Source organism: Struthio camelus, chromosome 2 (assembly GCF_040807025.1).
Source record: "Struthio camelus isolate bStrCam1 chromosome 2, bStrCam1.hap1, whole genome shotgun sequence".
NCBI classification, from domain to species: Eukaryota; Metazoa; Chordata; class Aves; order Struthioniformes; family Struthionidae; genus Struthio; species Struthio camelus.
The window spans coordinates 8,458,918-8,484,547 of NC_090943.1; the positions used below are offsets into that span (position 1 = coordinate 8,458,918).

The following is a 25,630-nucleotide window of genomic DNA, read 5'->3' on the forward strand; positions in this document are numbered from 1 at the left end:
AAAACAAAGGAAAGTTACATACTAGATCTGCCTTAATACCTGGAAAACAGAAGATATTTATTACCGTAATTCTTGTCTCAAATTTTGGCATGAAGTTAGGCATAAAATAATGCTACTAGGAGTCCACAGAACTAAAAATAACCCATATGAATATACAAATCACAAAGATGTCTGTATTAACTTCGAAGTTGACATTCTTAAAACCAGATGAAATTACTGTCTTTAGTGAACTATCTCCTTGCGCAGCAACTCATAGACAATGGCAAGAAGAAGTATTATTTGATGCTAGAAAAACATACCTGCATTGTAAAAATATAAAACATTTATGCACAGAAATCAAAAACAGTTCATTAAGGATAGCTACTGCCAAGTTTTCTGTGCTACAGTCTTCAGGTCTGCAAGAATTCTCACCTCTACCTGTGTCTCTAACACCTACTTTAAGGATGAAAAAGATGCATTCTGTTACCTCACTAGCCAAAATGCAGGGAGAGGGCAGGGGAGAAGATAAGCAAACAATTTAATGGAGTTCCTAAAGCAGGTGAAAAAGGTAACAATAATCATTTAAGTTTAAAGACTGCCAACAAGCAATACAAAAAACTCATTTTAGGAAGCCATATATTACTGAACACTCATTAAGGATGCTGTACAGTATAAATCACGGAATTTAGAGAGGAAGTCAAGAAAATACAGCCTGAGGTTTCCAACTTCATAAACTGCAATGGCACAACACCATACAACCCATGGCATCATTTTGCATTCAACAGTCCTACATCCTATTTAGATGGCCCAGATTACAGCTAAATTCCCGCTCTTACCGGCAAGACACAAAGTTTTCAGGGATATTACTCAATAACAAACATTAGAAATAGGAACTTAGGAGGAACTAAGGTCCAAAAAAAGTCCCTCCCGAAGGTATTCAAAGACTTCACTGGATCCCATAGTTTACCCTTAAAAAAAAATGCGATGGAAGATAAAATTATGAGAAAATGCCAACATTCAAAGAGTAAAACTTACTCAAAATAAGAAATAATGAAGATGCATTATATATCGATAGTAATAGCATTTTTAAATGTTGCATTCGTGTTGCAAAACCACAGGTCAACAATGGCACATAATAAACCTGTAAGTAGGTTCAGAATATACCTTTTTCCAAATGTTACACAAATGAATGGTGTAAACTGGATTATTAGAAATTAGCAAACTATGGGATAACAGTAAAGCCCTGAAACACACTGATGATGATTTAAGGAATCATATAAAGATGCTGGAAGAAAAATGGAAGCCCAAATTACCTTTAATTGAACCCTTCAAACCCATCTGCTAAACTACTTCGGCAATGAAAAGCATTTGGCAGCTAAGTAAAACACACACTTTAAAAACAATGTGGTATATATCATCCGAAGCAAATAAAAAGCACAGAATATCAACATTTGCTGAATTTATAAGACAGATAAAGCAGTCTGAAGAAATAAATGCCCAAAGGGATATTTTGGCAACAGCTGCTGATCAGAAGAGTTACTTTTCCAGCAGTAGGAGCCAACACTTCTCTGAAAACAGACCACATGCTATGACCCAAGAAGAACAAGTATGCCACTATTAAAGCCGACTGACCTTCATGCAGAAAGAAAATATATGAACGGCAAAAGTGTATGAACTTTAAAAGTTTAAAAGCTCTGCTAAATAAAAACCAAGAACAAATGCTACTTTAGTGCTCTATTGCCAAAATATGCCATCAGGTCTGTAGGAGGTAGAAGGAAGGAATAAATCACATTTCCAATAATACAATTGTCTTAACACGCTGTTATAAGGACAGTAAGAGAGGAAGACAATATGCAGTTTTCAGCTTCATTAGCATGAGTACAAAATAAGGACTTATGCGAAGGGGATGGAAGCTGGATCAGAGTAGTCAAAGGACAGGAACAGGAAAATGGCAAGTTGCTAAAGGAAGCAGAACGGTTTTGTTCGTGGATCCAAAGTAGTTTAGAATCCTGTCCTACACAAACACCTCGACAAAGTGTCACAGAACTACAGAGACAGTTCATTACTTATGCACAGTACCTTCAATAAACTACATGTCATTAAAGCAGAGTCAGCGGAGTATTTTCCCATTCAAAAACTCCTTCACTGGTTACCAAGTATGTTCTTCAGCAAGCTCCCAGTGCATTCATTCACCCGTGGCAAAAAAGCTCCAATGCCATCCGTACTTTCACCGTTTCTTGCTGCTGTCATTTCCATCATTTAAAACTGCCCACACCTGCCTGCTTCTGCATCTTGTTCCTTTTCATGTTTTTCTCTCACAACTTTCTGATTTCTTCATACAGACAGAACAGGATCTCTCATTTTTGAAAAGAAATGGCTACACGCTCTTTCAATTTTCATTCTGAAGTTCTCTTTATTCACCAACGCTATTGGATCAAATGTGACACTGTCACACAAACAAAATGAAAAAGAACGAACTAGGGGAATTAAAAGAAGATGTACAACAATCTGACCCATCCACCTTTTCTTTTCTGGTTACCCCGAGAAATTGTTGCCTGATTTTACTAGGTAGAATTAGTTTCATTTCATCTTCCCTACATTCATCATAATCTTCTTGGCCACCTGGTAAAGGCAACCCCTGTACAACACATATCAGTTTCAATGTTGTTATTCCCCAACACTTCCTCTAAAATACATGAAAATGTTCACAAAGTGATAAATACAGTAAATAATTTTTTTTTTTGAAGTAAAGAAAACGTACGGTTCTTCTGTCAGTATCACATGGGCTATTTCAATCTCTCAAAACCTATTCTTGTCTCATACCATCAAAAAACAAGGTAATTATTGAGAATGTAAGGCAGAACTCTTGAGTTGTGCATATAGCATCTTTCTGTCATCACAGGAATGTATTCATGCTACCTTCATTTTCCTCACTCTTATCCCCTTGGTGCTCCTGAGTTGTTTCACACTGTCATCCTGGTTCTGAAGAGATTACGAGAGATAGGTAGTGGGATGGGTGAATGCTCTTACAACATAAAGGGTCCTCAACTTGACTAGACTCTTCAGTCTTTGGGGTTGACCATGGCTCTACTCCAACACAAGCAAGAAATCTTGGCCTGGGGCAGGAACTGGGCAGACTATAATCCCATTCCTTTTTCTGTTTTGCTGTGGAATGGGACAAGAGCAGTGGAAAGCCGCTGTGAACCCCTGGCTGGTGACTCCTCAGCTGTTTATACAGTTCTTAGCTGATGCACAGGCAGCTGTGCTTACATGTACTTGTCTCTTTGCACGTGTTTCAGTGCAGGGGACTGCTAATTTGCTCTACTTTCAACCTTTAATAACATCACCAAGAAAACTTCAAACTGCTTTTCTGACATTCCACCGCCCTTGGTACGTCTGCCCAAAACTGGCTGCAGAGGTGCCTACTGGGAGCTTATTTCCAACACTTCTATGTCCTATTCCCTTTCAAAAATCAGATTCAAAGTACATCCTTCATGAACTAAAATGACAGAAACTACAAGGAAAAATTCTGAAAGACAAGAACTCATACTGACATACTCAAATCATAGTCGCACTAAAATCAACCGAAGAAAAAGGTTAGTTGTGGCTTGGAAACTCAGCTGAACATCACAATTACTATTAGCTTTAATGGAAACCAAAGGCCAAGCTCTAAAATGGGGATAAGAGAAAAAGTTTACAGTCGACTCTTTCCCACATCAGAGTAGTATCTACAAAACATTTATTGTGACTTTACATCAACTTTTCTACTGCTCCATACTTTGAAGGCATATCTCAAAACATAAAGCAAGTTCATACTTCAGTTCTTCATGCATAAAGAAATGATGCACATGTTCGTTATAATGTGGCATTTTATCCAGACAGTACTAAGGCAAATCAGACGTCATATTTTATCACGATTTTATTGTCTTTAGAATTACTTTATAGTATTATTGCCTCAGCAAGTGGACAGGTAAGAAATCACACTATTCGGAGGCAGATACAAATGAAAGGTTAAAATACGGACACTGAATAAAAACTTAGTTGCAGCTTGATTAGTACAGTAAAATTAAATATTCCTATTAGATATTCAAAAATGTATTTCACGCAGAATGACAAAACTTTTTCACTGATTGTATTATAGAGCTTTACAAGAGTCATCTGAGAAAACTACTGTTTACCATGAACAATTTTAATTTTATAATAGAGTCCCAATAGAACACATACAACATATCTCTCCTTCATTAAACAATAATCTATTATCTGTATGAACAATTTATATCGCAGATTGTTTAGCTACTGAAAACATGCAAGTCAGTCTATTCTAGCGGGAAGAAGTGGACCTTAAGATCCTGTCATTACTGAGATCTCAGAGAAACTTTAGTGTAAACAGTGATTAATGAAATATGTTCTCCGGTAGTTTTAGTAATCGTCACTGATTACTCCATGATTGGGGGGGGGGGGGGGAAGGGGAGCTTTACATTGCTTATAGACACTAATTGCCATTAGCACCTCCAACATCAAATACAATGTGTTAAATAGCATAAGCCATTAAGAGTAAATTGCAAGAAAACGGCAACAAGAGTAAACGGTTTCCCATTGAACTACTGATTAGAAAAGCTACTAAATTACCTGCCCTTCCAGGAGTAATGGAAATGCTGTTTTAACTGTTGAATTTGATATTAATTATACCACACTTTTGGAAGTGACTTAGACTTTTAACAAGCAACAAGTAGAGATCACGACTTTTCCCCCCGCCCCCCCCGGATCCTTAACACGCACCAAAAGTGAAGAAATTAAAATTCAGATTGATTTAATTCATTTTTGCCTTATGTTGTAGTGTTTTCTTACCGCTGTAGTGTGAAACTAAAATGTCCTAAAACGTCCTGAACTGAGAAAGTATATGAACAGACATTACCCCAGCGTCCATCTCAGGCTCCCAGTACTCTTAAGTTTTTAAAGAATCACAACAGTAGAAACAAACTATCAAGTCTTGTTTCCAGAACTCCGTAAAAAACATGGGCAATGAGAAGAGCTGCAATTTGGCAAAGTTCAACACATGACTGAAAAAGACTGTCTTCTACTGCAAAATTCTTGAACAAACACTCCATCTGTAATTACCTGCCCCACACTTAGGCAGGAACAAGGAACAGAGGCAAGAAATACTGACGATGATGAACAACACTACTACCAGTGACTCCTTCAAGACATGCAATCAAGGAAGACAGCAGAAGACGTCACTTTAAATATGGAGGTTCAGGCTGTCTAAAAATGACTGCTTTCTTCACCTTTACCAGAAGTTAAATAAATGGCGCTGAAATCAAAGCACATTAAAATAGGAACACTGAAGCATTTATGTTTTGCTGGGATTTTTAGTAACAGTTGTAACAGGTTGATAATACGCAAGAAACAACTTTGGTAAGGGCAGATGATATTTTAAATTTGATATCTGAAATAGCTGGGAGGAAAACATGCAAACCTTATGGCCCATAAACCCTTCTTCATATAATATGCATGTTCCCAAAAGCCTGTCTAATCATTAAGCCCACAGAAGGGTTTATGTGCCCTAAAGTTGTATTTTCCTCACCATTAAAAAAAGTGAGTTGAGTAGCTGCATGCATATATTTTCCTCTACAGACTACCTTTGCCGCTTTTTTCACACTTCAGTCTTCTAGGAAGAAAAGTATTTTAATTCACCTCTCCACTTCCTACAAGACTTAGGATAATCTAAGCCCTCTGAATGAATCTGAACTTCTTACACCTAACAACTTACCATTCTCTTAACTCTTACCTAATATGCACAGTGATAGAAGGGCACGTGAGCCTGTTCTTTAGCTAGCACAGTTAACAGTGAGAAAGTCAATAACATTTAATATAATTTAAATTCTGTTTATTAGGTTTCAGCATCAGTAACTTCTGGGCAGACAGAGCAAGGAAAGAAATCATCAGTTTTGGTCTGAAGCTGCTTCACAGCCGATTCAGAAAACAGACTACTCTATCAGTTCCATTTGATTCACGCTCCAAAGGTCTTAAGAGGCACGTACAGACATCTCTCTTGGTTAGCAGAGCACAGGCTGAGCCACAAATTGTTGGAGGCTTGAAAAAATAATTGTGGGAAACATTGCTACATGCTTGCTGTTTAATGATCGTCTTCTCTAGGCATCTGTTACCGAACACAAGGCACTGGGATGAAACCGACTGTCTGATCCAGTACAGTTCTTCTTAAGTTCCTAAATCAGATATAAGGATGCTGAAGTGGCCTGTGAATTCTGTAGGTTATGTCTATGCTACAGATTCTCTGCTGCTACACCCAGGCTGACATAATTACATTGGCAGAGCCATTTAACAGCAGCTCACTGATAAGAAACATTTTCTGCTGATATAACATGTCTCCAAAGGACATAAGGCTTGAGATGAAGACATCTCAACTTCAGCATCTAACTTTAAGTGTCTATATACGAGCCAAGCATTCGAGCTCCCTGGAATTTATGTGACTGCAATTCAGTTGCCCAGCCAGCAGGTGTGCCTTTTCAGGCTACACTGACAGCACTAACTAGACCTCCATAGACTATAATTGGAATTTAACCCTCAGCTCATAGGTAGATACGTCCACACAGAGGTCTAAATTTAAATGACAGTCTTGAGCTGAACCCTGCCCAAAATATCGTTAACAAAAGCTCTCTATTCAGTTCCTTGCAAATTTTCTGAGTTATAAAAACTTAGGCTACAGCTCCACGTGACATATGCCTAAATTCTGTTGAATACTTTTGGCATACTTGGTGAAAACTCTCTAGCCGTTTCTGAGAATAAAAAGGCAATAGGAAAAACGTTTTGCTCATCCTGAAAACATGCTCATTCACAGAATTTGCAATCTGGCAGGACAGACAGCTTCATTTGTGGGATGCAACTTTTGCCCTTGTCCTGCAAAATCTTACCAAGTGTGAGCAAACAACTTTTTTTAATAGAAAAAACATCTAAATTTTTTAATCAGAGAAAAATCACAGAAGCGGCTACTCTGATCAGACCACGTGCGCCTTCTGCAAAGAGTGTTTAAGCACGACCAGGATTACAGAAAGGAAGTCTGTAATGAATACTCTAAGCCCAAGCACAGAAAGGTACTGGAACGGAAAGCAGACATCTTTAAGGCTCTTGATAATACTGTCAAATTATCTGGGCAACAAGACTGTACAATATTCAGGCAAATGAACACACATGGGTCAAAGCGAGAAATGGGACTAGCTTGCGCCCACAAGTCTGATGAGACTGGGAGGAGAGAGAGAAAACACGCGCCAGGATGGAAGCTGAGGAAGGGCAGGGATGACACCTGAGCGTCAACTACCTAAAACTGGACGGAAAAACTGGGTAAGCAGCTGAGGGAGCAGAGTTGCTAAGACATAGGAAAAGGTGAAAAGACAGATCTTAGAGAACAGAGAGGTTAGAGAGCTGAGATGCAGGAAGGATGCGGAAGAGTGGAAGTGGCTAGCAAATCAACCTGGACAAGGAGTCAAAAGTGAAAAGCAGCTGAAATTGGATGAAGACTCCAAGGAGGAAAAGTGCACTAACCTCTGACTCCCAAGTGCTGTATCACTGCCAGTTACTCAGTTAGCTCAAATAGCAGAGGTCTGCATGGGAGCTGTAAAGGTCTTAAACCTGCATCGTGGGAGGTTAGTCTTTTTTTAATGCTGGGAAATTACACGCTTAGATAACTACAAGGAAACATAGACATACACTGAGATATACATGAAGGAAAAAACACACATATACACAACCATGAATGTACATTAAAACATAAAAAGGACTGCAGATCAAACACGGATTTAGTGCATAAAACGGACCTGTTAGAAGGAGTCTGGGTTATGCATTAAATAAGCCTGTTACTTCTAGGACTCTGCTTGATATGTAGAAAAAAAGGCGTGTATTGAAAGAAGTTGTAGATTGCTTGGGAGAAAAAAAAGCAATTAGTTACGGCAACTGAATGATGACCTACAGAGCAGTTCTAGCTCCACTTCTCTCATAGAATACATTTATAATACTGTGCGAGTCACTAAATCAAAATTTTCACAGATTTTTTTTTCAGTCCCTAAGCTTACTGTTACAAAGTGCGTTCCTTTTCTCCCCTAAAAACACAGTCTTGATTTCTACATAGGTTATGCGCTCACAGCTCCAACAGAGTACAGAAAGAACTGCAATATCAATGCAAATTTCTAAGTAAGTCTAAGTATTTTCAAAACTCAAGTTCCAGAAGTTTCCAATCTGTCATACAATATTAGCAGATAGTCTTAAAATAAATAAATAAATAAATAAAAATCCAACTCAGACTTTGACTTCTTTTAAGGAGGAAAAAGACCACAAGATGCATAAAAGCGCTACATAAACATGCTCTTTAGAGGAATCAAACACAAGTACTTCCTCACAAATGTTTACTACACTAGGATCATCATAGAAAAACTCATGCAGCAATGACCAATTCTTTGCACTGGTGTTTGAATAGTCTGCATAGCCATACATTGAACAAAAAAAAAGTAATACTGAAGAAGTTTTTACAAAGACAAAGTCCATCCTGTGGACTGAATTAGGCACTGGTTCTTCTGCTTGTGATCATACAATTAAAGATCGCATAACTAGGCATAAGGACAAAGGAAATTAACTGAGCGCTGACAACCTGTCTTCTGGCATGTCCTAACTTTGTATGTTTAATTTTATAACCTCAATAATGTGTTCTTTTAACAAAGATTTTGTAGGTATATTAATTAATTTTAACGGAAAGTGACTGCCAGTAAAAGTCACTATATATACGCCCAACGATACGCATAATTTATAAGGTAATAGTAGGGACGAGGTGAGAAGGAGCTCTGGATTATGTACACACATACAAGATACAAGAATTTCCTGCCTTTAATACCTTTCTCATTAGCGAGCACCTCCTTAGTATTCCTTCCCCACTGACTGCAATCAGTACCTTATTGTTCATAATTCCTATTTCCTTGGCTGTTCCTAAATTGTGCTCTCCAAATGGCACAGAGTCATTATAAACAAAATCCTACATCTTCAGTTCACTAATTTTTGTAAATTGAGCTCAAATAAAGCAATTAGATGGCATACTTTGAAACCACCAGCTTGAAACATTAATATAATTTCTTTTCTAATAAAAGCTTCACATGTTTCATCTGGCTAGGGCTTTGGGTTTTTTTTTTTTTTTTTCCCCAATTTGACTAAATTAATCACTCACACTTATTCCTCCCATCCTTCCTCCCAAAACATTATATCCCCAAACATTACATATCCTAATTTTTTTTATTCACTACTCAAAAAAACCCAAACAAGTCCATTGTCTCTCTTATAATTAACTTGTATTAGATCACTGACATTCCTTGGGCAAGCATTCTGCAGTGTGACATCTTGACCTAGAATTTAAAGCCCTGAAATTACCGGTCGAACGTTTTGCAGGTAATTCAACTGTTGTTCTGGGGGGCTGGCGTGGGGGGCTTGCTTTGCAGCATCCTGCCTCTGTAGCTTGTGAAGAAAAAGCTGCCAAATTTTGTAATGAATTCCACAGAACATTAAGTCTGATGCTTAGCAGAAGCCGTAACTGTTAAGTAAATGATATCCTTTTGATGAATACCCCTATTTGAAAACAACATTGATTCTTCCAACCCTTTAGCAGTGTCCCAAAACAGATGTGTACAACTGCAAATTCTGTTTGCTTTCAGGTTTACGAAGTGTGATGACATTTTTACAATCATGCATGAGCCCTTTTGCCCAGGAGTAAAATAAAAACACAATAATTCTTCACCATCTGTTTGTTAATTTTGCATTCATTTAACTTTGCATTGTAAACTAATAATCATTTTCTTATAATATAGTTTGTTCCATTGGTAGAAATTACAGCTGTTCAATTAAAAAAAGAATCGTTTATAACACTATACAGTTTTTCTCTAAATGCTTCCATTGCTCTTAATTATAGAGATATTAGTGCCATCAAAAGGAAAAAAAAACTGCCAGGAAATACTGTTATGTTTTATATGTCACAGATTCCCTTAGTAAATGTACATATTTACTTCTGTTCTTGTAGCAATTCCCACCTGGTCTCTTTCACATTACTATTCCTTTTATCCACTACAAAACTGTATGTTTTTTAATGCATAACAGGCTGCTGTGTATAACAGACTGCTTACAGTCTTGAAAGAATAAGGGACACACAATTAGGTAAAGTCTCCATTTCATTTGCAGAGTACAGTCAAATGAAGCAGAGTCCTCTTTCTTTATAATGGTTTTTTCCTTAATCTCCAATGACAGGCCAAAAGAGTTTTTTGACAGTTTTATTCTTGTCTAGTTACAGTTAAGCTAGAACAACTTAATAACAGCTTTTTTTCAGTATCTGTATGATAAAATGGGGAAATCCCATTTCTTTATTAAAAGTAAAACCACATTAGAACAACATGAATAATACATCAGAAATAGCGAAGGGGAAGTAACTTGGGTCAACAAAAGACAGGGGAGAAGAGGAGCCAGTCTGAGATGCTCAGAGTCATATTTTGGATTCTGCTTTGCTCTTCGGATAGTGCATTTTTATGTCATTCCACAGACTAGGGCAAGTCCACAGTGAGGTTACAATCAAGTCCCTAAAAGCAGACTGCCCTCCCACTATTTAACACAATGAAAACTCTGTATTATATTGTGGTTCCCAAGCTTAACGATAATCACCACGTACAACCAATCTCTTCAAGAGAGAGAGCCTGCTCAGCTAACTCATGTGAGCAGTCCAATAATACTAGCAGACTGTTCAGACGGTTAAAACATTCAAGATTCAATCGCTATTTTCTAGAACCAATTTTGTTTGATAGCATGGAAATCTTAATGCCAGATGAGCATCCTAATACTGTGATGTTAAGCTAACAAGGCTATTGCAGTACAAGGATGAATACTTTTTTTTTTAAAAAAAAAAAAAAAAACACAAAAACTCATAGAGCAAGAGATAGCTTACTACAGACTGGATTTATTTCAATTAAAGACGTTAAATGAAGGATAAAACCCAAAGAGGTGCACAAGATTTTAACAGTACACTCACCTAAAGAAATACAGAATGCGTTTGGCCTGATGTACCAAACGCAACAGGCTCACATAAAACGAAAAGAGGGAAAGTACGACAGTAAAACATTGCTGTGATGCTCAGCTTCTAGTCTTACCTGGGTCTTGAATATTCTGACCTTTTAGCTTCTCAGATGACTGAACACTCCTGCCCGGTTCGACCTTTACTTAGGGATTTATCCATCAAAATACTTTAAATCTGACAGAAAGCAAACATTTCTGAAGGTGCCTAAGGCGCAATCTGATGTTATGGAGGCATACCTGTAACAGTCTCCCCAACAATTCACCATCTATTTCAAGCTACTCTCGCCAAAAAAAAAAAAAGTCACTGGTAATGACATGTGGAATACCTGAAACTTTTAAACACTCAACATACCAAAATCCATTTACATTTTGGAAAATGAGAATTTTGTTCCGCACAAAGCTCGAGGAATGATGATTACAACTGAACTCTCTGTCTTCTCATATTATTTGTCTAAAAGTCTCCACTCACTTTTAAAAGTTTATGATTTGTCAACACATCTCCCTGGAAACGTCATACAGGTAACACCTAAAATTGCCATAACAACTAGCAGTAACTGAAAGGAAAAAAAAAAAAAAAAGTATACGTTTGGATATTTGACAGCAGTTTATGCAGATCCAGATTCACTATTTACTCTGCAGAACCTGCCAGTCTTCCCAGTTGTTTGCAAGGCAATTTCATATAAAAATGGAGTAGAAAAAATGTTTTCAAACAGAAGAAAACATAGAAAACATGCTTTTACTAATTAAAAATCGGAGGGGAGAAGGCTGTATGTGGAAATACTTGCAGTGTTATTAAAAACTGGCTAGATTGCAGGCTGAATACATATATTTACATTGCATTTGAAGTAATGTCAGAGCAATCTATTTAGTGCATCATGTTGTTTTATCAATGTTAGATGCTCTAGGAATTTTTTTGTTTGTTTGTTTTAAATAACAGCCACTTTCCCCCCTGTGTACTGAAGAGAAACATGACACCTTTAAAGAGAATGCTAAAATCAATGAAGACAAGACACACTGGTAGAAAAGCTTATGGGAAGTGCTGATTTGAGAATGTGCCACTTCATCAGTTCTTCTGATTATTATTATTAAATAGGATTATTTTTATTAATACTAATCATGACTATGATTCATGGTACATCTACAAGTTAACTTTTGGCAGCTGACCTTTCATTGGCTGCCTACTTTTTATTTCCAGATAAGATTCACGGAAGGGAGAGGACAATTAGGTAAATGGAAATAAACAATATTAATTCTTTTAGTTAAGGATACCACTAGCAATAGTAGCTAAGATAATTAGAAAAAATAGCTTTAATGCAAGTAATGGCTGTACTTATCACAGAGCGTTGTGCACTTGCAAATGAAGGGCTGTTGGGCCATATTTACGAAGGTCATGGTTCATAACATGCATCTCTCTCGCATGATTTGTTCCATGTCACAAAAAACATTCAAGAACACCTGCATTAATGGGACTGCTTCATACTGATGCTGGCAATATTTATGCTCAATCTGCAACGCTGGGACAGAATGTATGCTAATGGTAGTCACTACCAAAATCTTCAGGGAGTTGAAAATTATTTTTTGCTCATGGTCTGATTTTGCAAGCTGCTGAGTACCAATCTCAAAGTAGTTTTTAAGCTGCTGCTTAAAAGCAAACTGAAGCCAACAAACTGCAAAAAGCATACTCCTGAGTTTTAGATTAAAATATGTTTGTGTGGGGGTTTCGGGGTGGGGGAGACGCGACTGATGAAAACCCTGAATGAAAAACCCATAATATAAAGAAACCTGTAATTAGCAGGACAAATTATTACTGAGACTTTTTATTTGAATAACCGTCACAAACACTTCAGTACTCAAACTTCACTGAAGTGTCTGAACTTTAAAGTTCTCAAGGCAAAAAACCACATGACCCATGCCCATGAAACATTAACAAGATACGATTAAATAAAACATTATTAAAAAGGAAAATAGCTACAAAATCAAGACTAGAGTCAATTGTCCAACACTACCCAAACAATGCCAAGGCCAGCAAATATACCTGTAGCTTGTCCAATGGGATATTCTTCCTTTTATTCACGTACTCATGTATTAAAGAGCATGCTTCTGAAGGCAGGAAGGATGCCTTTTTATTTCCTGCAATGCTAACAGCATAACAAGGACCTGGTCTTGACCAAAACTAACTAATATTAAACTATAAAAGATCAGCTAGGGTTTTTTTTTCCTAGAACAGTAACCATCACACAAATGCAAAATTAGGCCTTTAATCACTAATAACAACAAAATCAGTTCGTATGAGCTACAGAAAAGGCCAAATATTTAAATATGAATCAGTCACGCAACGAGTGAGATGACAGTTAGGGTAGAAAAAATGGGGGTTGCATTGAGACGCCTACAAGTAGTATGAAATAGGGATATTGCAGTACTTTGTTTTATTAGTTTCTACTGCCTTTCTGTTGGCATACTTATTAAAAGATGTGTTAAGTTTTTCTGATTTTTTTTTCCATATACAGCTCCATTCTTCTTATATTGCTGAAAATATTAATGGAATAATAATTTAAATGTTTAAACATTTTCATAACTTCTTAAGTCAACACTGTCATTTCCTTGTTCCACATTTAAAATCTGGGGGCCCTATCTTCTCATTTTATTTCTCTTGTAGTGTTTGAGGGACTATTTTGCTGCTGCTGAGCACAGAAAAAGACAGCAGGAAAGGGAGAGCAAGCGTCTGTCTTCTCATGTTCTACAATAAAGCATCAAAATGGATTAGTCCTTCCTGCAAGCTGATACCAAAAGAGTACTATCTGAGCAAGAAGACTTAAGAGAGAGCGCAATTTTCTTCCAGTTGAATTTCTTCACATTTCAGAGATCAGGTTCTCTTTGTTTTTTAAATAAGGGTGAACATGAGATACTTAGGCTACAAAACAATCTGGTGTAGATAAACTCCAAAACGAAATGCCCAGCAGTTGAGTGCAGACTCAACTTGAACTAGTATCTCATTGCCTTAATGCGCGAGAGCAACATTTAAGATCCCAGGAAAAAAAATGAATATAAACATTCCCTTTGGTGATGTTATGGAAAAAAGCGTTTTCTACTCAAGTCAAGCAAAAAGGAAGAAAAGGTCTTTGCGAAATACACTTCACCAGTTTGGAACACACACTAAACAATTTTACTTCACAGGTTTCAGTAAGTTATTTCAGTGAATGTTACTGAATAAAGGAAACCGGCACTGGCAATTCCTTCAGGAACACAGGCCCTTTCATGCCTCTCAGCTAGGCCTTCCAGCTTTCGTTTCTGTGCTACTGCTGCTTCTCTCTCAGTCTCTCTTGATGCCCCCAGTCCATTTTGCCTGCTTCCTATACTTTTCTTCACAGACTACCCCTATCATCTGTTCTTTACCTTTGCTCCATTCATCATCAAAAGCTGCTGGGAAATTTCTTGGTAGGAACAATTTCTCTCCCCTGATTCTAGCAACACATAATCAGAATCTAAAGTTGAAGGAAGGACCGTTTTTCAAAGCATTCATATTGGGAGAAAAACAAAAACAAACCAAAACAACCTCTCCCCTTCCTCCCTCCCTCCCTCTCTCCCCTTCCCCTCCCCCCCCCCCCCCAAAAAAAAAAAAAAGAGTGAAAACTTAAGGCTGACTCTGCTTTCCTACCTCAGTGCCAAGAGTGCACTCACATGGGTTATTTCCTACAGAACAGCCTCCTGGCCCTACAGCAGGAAACCAAGTACAATGCCTCGGTGGGAGAAGAAAATGAATAGGTGAGGCTGAAAAATAAAACACTTTCCTTTGGATGAAGACATAAGAACAGTTTTAAGAATGGGAGGTTCATGCTCTGTACGTAACTCTACAGTTTACCCTCCCCATCTGCTCCTACTTTCCAGAATGACATTTATTATAGGAAGAATCATTTATGTAGCTCAGTCTTCTTCCAGTCTCTCAAAAATGACATTGTGTTCCTGTTCAAATCTGTAGAATCCCAGGGCTAACTGGGCAACGAAGTCACAGAAATTCTATAAAAGCATGGAAAAAAAACTTGATACTTTACAAAAAGGCTTATCTTACTTAGAATAAAGTTTATTATATTAACCTAACACATACACACTAGAATATAATAAAGCTAATAACTGTCTCAACAATAGCTGGCAGGAGGTAAACTCTAGCATATATTTCTTAGAGACAGAAAGAAGGAGCAAGATACAATTCCACTATAAGAAGTTACAATGTGCACTGACAACAGTGCTTCCTGCGCAGTCAAATCTACAATAATTTTTTTCCTACATTTGGAAACAAAAACGTACAGATACAAATACAGCTGTTACTTCACAGAAACTTCATGACAAAGCAAGTCAAAAGAAAAATCTCAAAAAATTTAAAAAAATTAAGAGTTAAAAGAAGTCTATCCCTGCTCCTGCCTCATCTGAAAGGCCAAAGACCATTCCGGACTTTGGTTCATAGAGTAATGCCTCTCTTCATCTTGCATATAGAATCAACATGTCCAAGATTATATAAATATTATCTACAGCTAAGTTAGTCTCTTCATTGTGTGCTCCTTTTTCTAAGTAAAGGGTCAGAATTGTTGTGACAACAGGCTATGAAACAAGCAACTGCTATAAAAGACTGAAAAATCACGTCAAAATATTTGTACTTGTTACTGCACGAATACCTATATAAACCTCTAAATCAAGTCCTTTCTCAACATGTGGTATGTTGATACTCTACTAAATACTAGCATTTAAACACCGCTTTATATGTACCAAGAAAAGAGCATTTTCTATTTCCTGAGATCCTAATTAAAGAGAAAAAAAGTGTTAAATTGAGGATGTGTCACAGAGCCTCTAGATAAACATTTCTTTACAGTTGTAACAGACCTTTCCACCCAGAAAAATCTGTAAGACCATTACATGCTGAACCATAATACTAACTTTATTGAAACATTAACAATACAGCAAATTAATGTGAAACGAAGTGAAAAATTACATATTTCTTTAAAATTAAAGTCTGGATAGACACAGAGTTTGTCAGATAGCCTGATAATTATCAGGCTATCCTAGAAGCAATTTTTTACTTACCTATTTAATGTTTAATACCTTACCTTTTATTCTCTTATTTTTTCTTACTGTCTCACATTTGAAAAATTACTTATTGGGAACAGCACATTTTACTTCAGACAGTACAAAAAGGGAAATATTGATCCAGCTAACAACTGGTGGGGAAGGAAAAAAGGAAAGGAGAAAGCACAGACCAGCCGTTCATTCAGCAAACCTTGATTAGACTATCACACTATACACTTACTCACAAACTCTCTCTCCTTCAGTACGTATGCAGGCTACATAGTGCTTTAGTATGAAAGCACTCATGAATGAGCAATCTTTACATCAAAAGCCCTAGGAAAATAAGATAAACGAAATTTTCTTCCTCAACAGGTAGAAAATTCAAAATAAAGATCTATTTCACAAACCTCCTCTCACTGAAAGTGACTAGACTTTGTATTAGCTACATTCATTCCACAGGCTGCTGACTCTTAATTTGTCGTCATACTATTTGGATAGACCACTTTAGTTCACGGCAATCTTTTCAAACTTTTTAAACGTGTTACTGAAGGTTCACGTCCAAGTGTGTAGTCTACTTACATCCTAAGGTATCGATGCTTTAGAGGCCAAAATAACAATGAAAATATATTGGAAGCAAAGCACTGCGTTTTCCTTTCTTGTTTACTTAAAATTGTAACTGTTACTGGATTTTCTTAAATATTACTAGGGACACAGACAACTGTATTTTGTTTTGTTCTAGAAAACGTGGGCTATGAGACAACTGAGTAAACTGGAAAGAGTTTTCTTAAAGATAAGTCCTAAAGTCTGTCATTTTAAAAGTCCTGTGTTGTGAAAATTCTGTAGTTATTAACAGCTGCATAAAGAGCAGGTTTTTCAATTCTGTGTTTCAGTGCAGTAGAAAAAAAAAAAGAACTACAAATTCCCACTGGATAATTTGAAAACAATAATAAAGAATATGTAGAAGCGTAAAAACAAATACTAAGCAACAAAGTAAATTTCTTTTTGAATACAGTATTTTAAATCACGCTTTTCTGCTCTTCCTCCTACAGTCACATTATAGGTGAGAAGAAAACAGGAAATGATGATATTTTCAATAATCCTAGTAATTTCTAATGTCAACCTTTTTTCTTCTTCCTATCTGCTTGTTCTTACTTCTTTGTCCCTATGCCTTGTGTCTCTATTTTGATGCAGGCTTTTCAAAGAAGCTGCTATGGGGCAATGACTTCAAATTAACTAATTCATGGAAGATCATTTACAGTACTGAAACGGTATCAAGGCTGTACCCTCAATCACTACCGCTTTCTCTGAAGTGCAACAAGACTTGACTTGTCGTCCTGATCAGCAGGGAAATATCGATAAATCGCCAGAGGAACTCCTAAATAACAAGAGGGAAAACTGATACTATTCATGTAAAACTAAAATAAATGATGGAACCCATGCTACCCAAAACTATATGAATGTGTTTCCTTCTGAGACATATGTCACTATATTTTTCTAGACTTTCTCTAGCACTTGCCATGAAGAGCTACAGCTCTATTATAGAGAGCAACACGTAATAAAAAAAAAAAAAAAAAGAAAAGGATTTTTTTTGGACAGAATACCTCCTGCATCAAAATACAAGACAAAAGTAACTACAGAAAAAACCTTCTACAGTAAAATCGGAAGCCAATCCAATAGATCAGCAAGGCAGTCACTCTCAAACTTTAATGAAGGGAGATGCAGAGAAGCTCAGTGCCCTGTGCATATGCGGATGTACTATAAATACTCAGAGTCTGGAAGAAGAATTTTTGAATACCAGAGCTGCTCACACGTTATAAAGTTGTAAAGCACCTCTTTGAAAAACAGATAAAACACCGAGGACTCTGGTCAGACGAGGCATAAATTATTACAGATGACATTTTTAATGCATTTTCCCCTGGCTTTAAGAATTACTAGCTCTTTCAATAAAGAAACAGGAAGAAGGGAGCTTTTAGAACAACAGGGAGTTGCAAATTCTGAACTCTCTCCTGAAGAAGGAAATTACCATGCGCTTTATTCAGTGAAGTGGAGATAATATATGACGCCCAACATTGTCCCTATCTTCAGGATTCTGTACTCTAAGGCATTTTCCACAGTTTCGGTACTGATAAAAATAAAATTAGTTGAAAATTTAGTGTGGTTAAATAGGTGTAATCCTCCAGAGTGGACAAAGACAATAGTATATTGAGGTGCTCACACTTCTCTTTGCATACAAGTAACAAGAAAAGGAAATACAGATTTAGCCAAACAGGTTTTCAACTCACCTAAAGTAGCATAAGTATACAATCAATCAATTCAATCAAGCTCAAGTAAGCAAACAATCAATGAAAACACAGACAAGTCTCAACAAGATAAGGCATATACTAAGGCTACGAGGTGAGGGCATATTCAAAATGTGGACAAACACTTAAAAACTATATATACTTTTCAAAACATTTTCAAGCTTTCCCTCCCTTTACTACTACTTCTTTAGCTTGATTTAAGCATCACATTACAATTGAGCCTAGAGCAAACATTTAAAAAGAGTAGATGGAAAGTGCTTTAACAATTAGGTGGGATATTTAATGCATAAGCCTTTTTGGGTTGCCCCAAGTCGGAAGCATCCGCAAGCAGGCAGTACAATCTGCCTCTGGGGACAGAATTCAAGGGAAGTTGCTGAAAAATAAATAAATAAATGAAATAAAAAATAAAACACACACACAAAAGCAAAGATTGCACTACCATGCAAAAAGGGGGTTACACAAGACAGAAATGCAGAAACAGTAGATCATTTTGAGTTTGGAACGAGGCAAGATACTATTTGATTAGCTTGCCTCTATGCAAAGCAGCAACTCCTACAGTTCTCAGTAACGATAACACGCGAAATACAGCCTGCAGAAACTCAGCGGGAGCTGAAAACAGGTACCTAGGACACAGAGGACACGCTGCCCTGATTAACCGAGAAGAATGGATGGGAGGGAGAAGATGACAGCAATTTTCCAGCTGTCTTTGGCTGCCAAAATCTTGGTCCTGAGAAAAACATTTGACTGTTACTGGAAAAATGAAAGCTTTAAAGTAGATACATATGCAAAGAGTTACATATAAATATATCTTAAGCAAACAGAAATTCACATTTTATAAAATGGAAACAGAAGAATATAGTATTTTGGAACGACTGTTTTAGATGCTTCATTAGTACTGTATTTCCCTTATTCGATCTTTAAGTAAATGTTACGGAACCTCCTTCTTGGTTTCCACTAACGCTGTTTTCTCTGACTTTAGTGTCCTTGATAAAGTCTCGGAGAACTGTAAACTACTTTCTAGGTCTTATCAGAAGAGAAAGTTGTCTGGGAAAGTTACCACTACAATCCTTCCTTGTGAAGTGGTTCAAACACGTTATCCACTGAGTCCTCCTTAAAGTCACTTCTTGAATTGAGCTACTTGAGTATTTAAAAAAAAAAAAAAAAAAGCTAAAAAAAAGCTTTCTTCGTGCCAATTTACACAACTTCCTAAACCATTACCACAAACCATTTTCTCTATCTTAGCAAGCTATGTATTCCCTATTTGCTAATGTGTCTGTCCAGCCCACCTGGGTTCTTCAAGGCACTTTACTGCAATTTTGATGCACACTGCTGTACTTTACAGTGTAAGCTCCTCTAGATAGGAGCAGAGTACTTTCAATAACTACAGGACAATACTAAAAGAGATTTGGGAGCTTGTATTGTACAGAAAAGATATGGGTGGATGATTTAGAGTAGACAAGTGGTAAAGTTTACTATTTCCTTAGCAGACTAAAGTGAAACAGCCACCTATTCAATATACACAAAATAAACGAGGAAGTTATAAAAGCAATATTTAAAAATACCTGCAAATATTTCAAAACTTGCTCTTGTCAAAAGCTGAGCACATGCAAGCCCTACAGGCCTCCATTTTAAATGATAAAGCCAGCAAGATCATCCTGTTTCAAGCTTCCAAGTATCAAAAATCAGCACAATTAAGAAAGCGCAAGTCTGAAGCCAGAAACACAAGGAAAAGCAGAATTCTCTGCTGGTCCATGTCTACCATTTTTGCAGCAAATACACTGTGACTTCTGTTCAAACGTTTTCCTTGTTTATTTTCTTAAGTTTCTATTTAATAACATACTTGCACTTTTCTACAAATATCTGTAGAAAGACCTTGCTGATTAAAGTCTGTCTTCATAAAGCTGACAGTTTAACAACTTTTTTGCTATGCTATTTTTTATGTACTGGGCAGAGCACTTCGAAACGATAAGCTATTTAGACAAGTTTTGCATCAAGAAAAATCACTGTAAGCTTTCTTTCCCTCTCTCATACTCTGAGGAGCTTTACCTTTCAAAACTTGAAATAAAACGATGATTCCAAAATCCCTTGAAAGCCTATTAAAATACTGAGGGAAGCAAAACTGCCATGTCCAGGTGTTCATACTCCTTAGCTTACTTACTTTAAGCTCCAGGGATAAATATCTGAATTTTTAAGCGTCTTCGTCAAAAAAATTCTGACTTAGCGTTCAATACGGTTGTCACCTGGATCACCAATTTTTCCTTCCAACTTTTTAAACTTAGAAAGTGGTTCCGAGAAAATCAATGCTCCTTTCTCCCAATTGCTCAGATAAACAACATAAGTAACATGAGCACTAAGATGAAACGAGTCACCTGTGCTGCCCTTGAGCGCTAAAGTACATCTAGTATCATAAACTTAACAGTATATTCTAGCTTTTATTCGTCAGTTGTTCTAAAGTAACAGGATGCACAAGATTTCAAAGACCTCATGTATACGTGCATATATATGCATATATTAATATTAAACAGAGGCAAAGCCAAGACTTTGAAAAAAAGTACAAGAATCCACTTATGTCTAGACAAACAAATACATGTAACAGATGGGTCAGATGTCTGATGAAATAAATTGCCAGGCCTTCAGAATGAGTGAATCAAAAGAAAGAACACAGGAAGAAAAACATCCTAAGCAGAGTAACTTGTGAAGCACGTACAGATACTGAAAACGCTATACTACCGTATTCCAAACTCTCAGGAAGCAAGGAGAACAAAAATGAATTAATATATGCTTTGAAATAGGTCAACAAAATATGTCCACACAAGCTTTATTAATGCAATCATAAATTCAGTGAAGCCAAATGGACAGCTCAACTGGTAAACAGAGTAATAAGAAACACTGTCAAATCCAGTTAAAAACGATTTGCAAACAATAGACTTCTTAACTAATGAGCAACACGAATGTAACTTAAAAATCAGAGACCTTCAAGATAAGAAAAGATCCACAAAAAAAAAACAACAACAACAACAACAACAAAGGACTTAGCTATCAAGAAAAAGGTTGTTGCTTTTCAAAAAATCATCCTATTCACACGAATATTATAGGGAAAAGAAAATATACTTTCCCAGCTAAGGAAAAATGTCATCGCTTTAGACCACACCATAAACTCATGTAATGCCAGAGGGACTTTCAAGAAAACCAAAAGAAAAAAAAACAAGCAAATTTGGTGGCAAGTAGAGGAAATAACATACAGCTTGTTTTTATTTAAATTATTTTCCTGTTAGCCCTTAGGCATATACTTGCATCTACATTGCCAACAGTTTTCGGAACATTTAACTAGAAACGGGACTCTTCTAAAATGCAGTAGGTAGCATCACACTAAAAAGGAGCCCCAAACTTTAGCAAAACACCAGCAGCTGTACATGCAAAAAAAAGAAAAAGCAACTGCAATACCTATCAATTAAAAATGAAAATGCCTTACATGAAGAATTTCTCCACTTAATGCTGACCTTCCACTACACACAAACTGGCATAATCAGCAGCTTATACTTTTTTTGTCTCTTCTTCAGCGTAGCGACAAGTTGAATAGTGTTGAGAACAGTGAGAAATGATTACAGAGCTCTATAGTCTGGACACAACCAGCAGGCACAGGATTTCTTCGGCTCAGAACCAGTTACATAAAACTTAGAGCAGCCCCGACGTTGTTGCTCCAGGGTCAGGAACAGAGAACTGCAGATGACTTTGCTCTTTATTTTTTGAAAAACTAAAAGCAAAAACTTCCCTGGATATCCCCCAGCGTGACCACGGGCAACATTTCATCTAGCTGCTCCTCTAGAAACAGACAATCACAGTTGAGCTCTTACTCTGTTCTCCTGGGGATCTCACAAGAAGGACAGAACAGAATAACCAAAACAACTTCTCTCTTTGTTGGCTGACTGCTGTACTACAGGGAAGAAAGCTTCTCAACAGTTTCAGCAAAGACTGAAAACAAAATATGCAAAATGGAATTTTTTCATCTCTCTGCATTACACTGAAAACATGTTACAGGCATACCTAAAAAATTATTTGCAGATTTTGAAAAGATTAGTAGAGATACTACACAGTGGCACATGAAAAGACAAGATCAAAATGGAGCTATAACACGAGAGAGAGAGAGAGAGACAGACAGACAGACAGACAGAGAGCACGCGCGAGAGAGAGAGAGAGAGGAATTCCTCAGAATTTGCATTATGAACATTACACAAAAAGAAGCGTACTGATGACATGAAGTTAAGTTACCATCAATATAGAGCAGTACCAGGGTACCATACAGAGAGAAATGGAACAGAAATAATGGAAAAAGGATGGAATTCAATAGAACAAAATACAAATTTGATCACTGTAATCAAGGATTTCTGTTTTAAATTAGAATAATAAAATGAAAATTACTATAGATGGGCATGAACTGCATTTATTCACTAATCACAAAGTGACTACAAACCACCATAATAATCAGCCAAAACAAACTAATAAAAAAAAAGTCTGTAAAAATCCCAGTAGTGAGATTTAAAAAAAAAAAAAAAAAAAAAAAAAGTAGCCAATTTTGGATGGTCTTTCAAATAATTTCGTATTATTTTTAGTACACACACACATTTTTTAACATCTTCTGGCTCATTTAGAGTCCAATTCTGTAAGGTTCATTCATTCTGAATAGTATGTTGCTTTGAAAGTAGAGGCACAGAAATCAAATTATTCAAAGTAAAACGCTCATTCACGCATATGTACAAGTAGAAGGCACAAGGAAAGCTGTACTGTACAGCTGTACTGGAAGACTAACTTCAGCAGCTTTTCACTCCACGCTATGGAGAACATTTGCTGATTTCTTCTGCATCATTGTCTTTTCTTAATATAACGTATGAAAACCTTTAAGAATCAATTTAAAATAAACCTAAGTATGCTCACTGGAAAAAACAGCAAAAATCATACAGCTCTTTTGATAGTATAACTGATGAATTCAGAACAAACTAAAATTACTAAAATAATCCAATAGATATGATTAAATAAGACCAAAAATATAGTAAAACATATGTGAAATAAATCTTTTCATCATTCCAAAATGCTGCTCACAAAGTGACACCAAAAGAAGTGCACCCCTTTCAAAGGCAACCACTTTTTCAAAGAGTGTAACATTTCAAATTAAGAGATCAAACACAAATGTTTATTTCTGCCAATATTTAAAATATATCAATACTTGAAATAACAATCTATGCTTTGCAGCAAACATTAGTTTTCCTATACTAAATTGGTTTTACAACTAGTATGAAAATAATTAAATATTTTATGACTACATTTGAGTCTCACAGTTCCACAATATAATCTAGAGGAACGAAAAAGCATTTCCTCTATTCAGCAGTGCATTTGCTAATTTGAACTCAATTTGTCTTTTGTCTGTATTTTCCTTTGGTCAGCTAGGTACTTTCTACACTCTATAGTTACCTCAAAATTGCCCCTAAAGTCAGTTAATAATAATATATTTCATGCAATTCCAGAAGCCTCTCTAATATATCGAAACAGTAGATTTTATCATGAAGACTTGTCCAATGCAAGCTTATTGTGAATGTGAGCTCAGTGAACTGCATAAGGATCTTTTTGGTCTCACCTCATGTCATATCGATTTACTGTCTTTTCTTCTCCCTTCCTCCCCTCCACCCCCATCCCCCGCCCCCGCCAAATTTTCTTACTCGCTTGAATGTTCATGTCATTTTACTCACTTCTGTGCTCCCTGAGACAACAGCTTTGTCCACGTTCACTGATAGCTGCTCTTCAGTCTGGCAGACTCCCAAAGACCACTCTGCACAGCGGTGATGAGCCCAGCAGTGACCTAATGCATTATGAGAGAGAAAGAGCTTCAGCTTTACAACTTTCTCCAAAACTACCTGCAAGTACGGAACGTGGTTTAACAGTAAATACTTTCCAGATAAAATAAATAGTCTTGCTTTCTCTTATTCTTCTTGTTGCAATAATATTTAATGCCCTTAGCATCATACACTAAATATCCTGTAGGCTTTTTGATACGCGAAGCATCTTCCTTTTCCGTTCAGCATATTCTGTATCTTTCCATTTCTAATTTTCAGGTGCCCAATCATACAAACTTAACAAGGGGGTGTACAAATAACGTTTGTGTGTATGACACACACACACACACGCAGAGTTAACTGATCTTATATTTCAGCATAGATAATGTTTGTTTTTATATGTACTCTTAACTTATGATTCTCAAGGACAGGACCCAGATCCGTATATTTAAAACACGCCCAAAGGATGCTTTACAATTCTACGTTGAACTTTTAAAAGGATATAACAGAACTCAGTATGAACAGGTCACAACATAAATGACTAACAATACAACAAACATATTGCACAGAAATAACTGCAAATGCTTTGCTGATAAATGCAGACCTGCATAACAAAAAAACAGACAATAGGCAGAATTCAACAGGTATCTGTCAAAAGTCAACTTTCTAATTCAGTCCTGGCAGACAATATAAATGATGAATATTTCTTTTCTCATCTGCAGGAATCTTGTGACAGCTTTTTATTAGATTCAAGATGATGCCTTTTACTAGCCGCTGGAATTAGGTCCTGTAGTCGGTCAAATTACTCAGTAACAAAACCCAAAAAGCTCTGTAAAGGAAGTCATCTCCAAATAACAACGATGGCTTGAAATAATTTAGATTGATTAGCCTCATGCTACAGTAAAACTATTGAAAATCATCCATTTTAAAAAAATTTGTAATTAGGTTCTTCTGAAATCAGTTTCCATAATCACGAAAGAATAACATTTATATACCAGCAAAAGTCTGATCGCACATGAATTTATATTTCTGAGGCAAAATATGTGAGTGGACTACTGGCATCAAAGCACTTAAATACAAATGCTTTCTGATAAAGTAACTCATAACTAGATACGAAGAAAAGTTCCTGATTAAAATGAAATAGCAGAAGGCAAACTAGACAGTTTTCTGACTGATAACCCAGAGACAATGGAAACATGCAAGTGTACTACACATTTACCATTCTGTCAATATCTGATCTTGTAAATCTTTCCTTGTATTATTTTCTGTAACCCTGTGCTGGCAGCATGAGATTAGGTAAAGGTAGGGCGTTAGGCCTTTAAGAATTACATTAAGCCGTATCTCATTTCTTTCTTTTTCTTC

The 25,630-nt window shown here is 36.6% G+C and overlaps 1 protein-coding gene across 31 annotated transcripts in view; it reads right to left on the reverse strand.

The window, feature by feature from the left end:
- KMT2C (lysine methyltransferase 2C) overlaps positions 1-25,630 on the reverse strand; it is a 207,594-nt gene that overhangs the window by 101,488 nt on the left and 80,476 nt on the right. For all 31 annotated transcript variants that reach the window (XR_011139519.1, XM_068934237.1, XM_068934226.1 and 28 more), the window contains one exon: positions 24,185-24,294. Coding sequence is in view for 30 of the 31 variants with exons in the window: in XM_068934237.1 (XP_068790338.1) it covers positions 24,185-24,294 (110 nt within the window). In the remaining variant the exon portion in view is untranslated. The remainder of the gene's footprint in view (positions 1-24,184; positions 24,295-25,630) is intronic.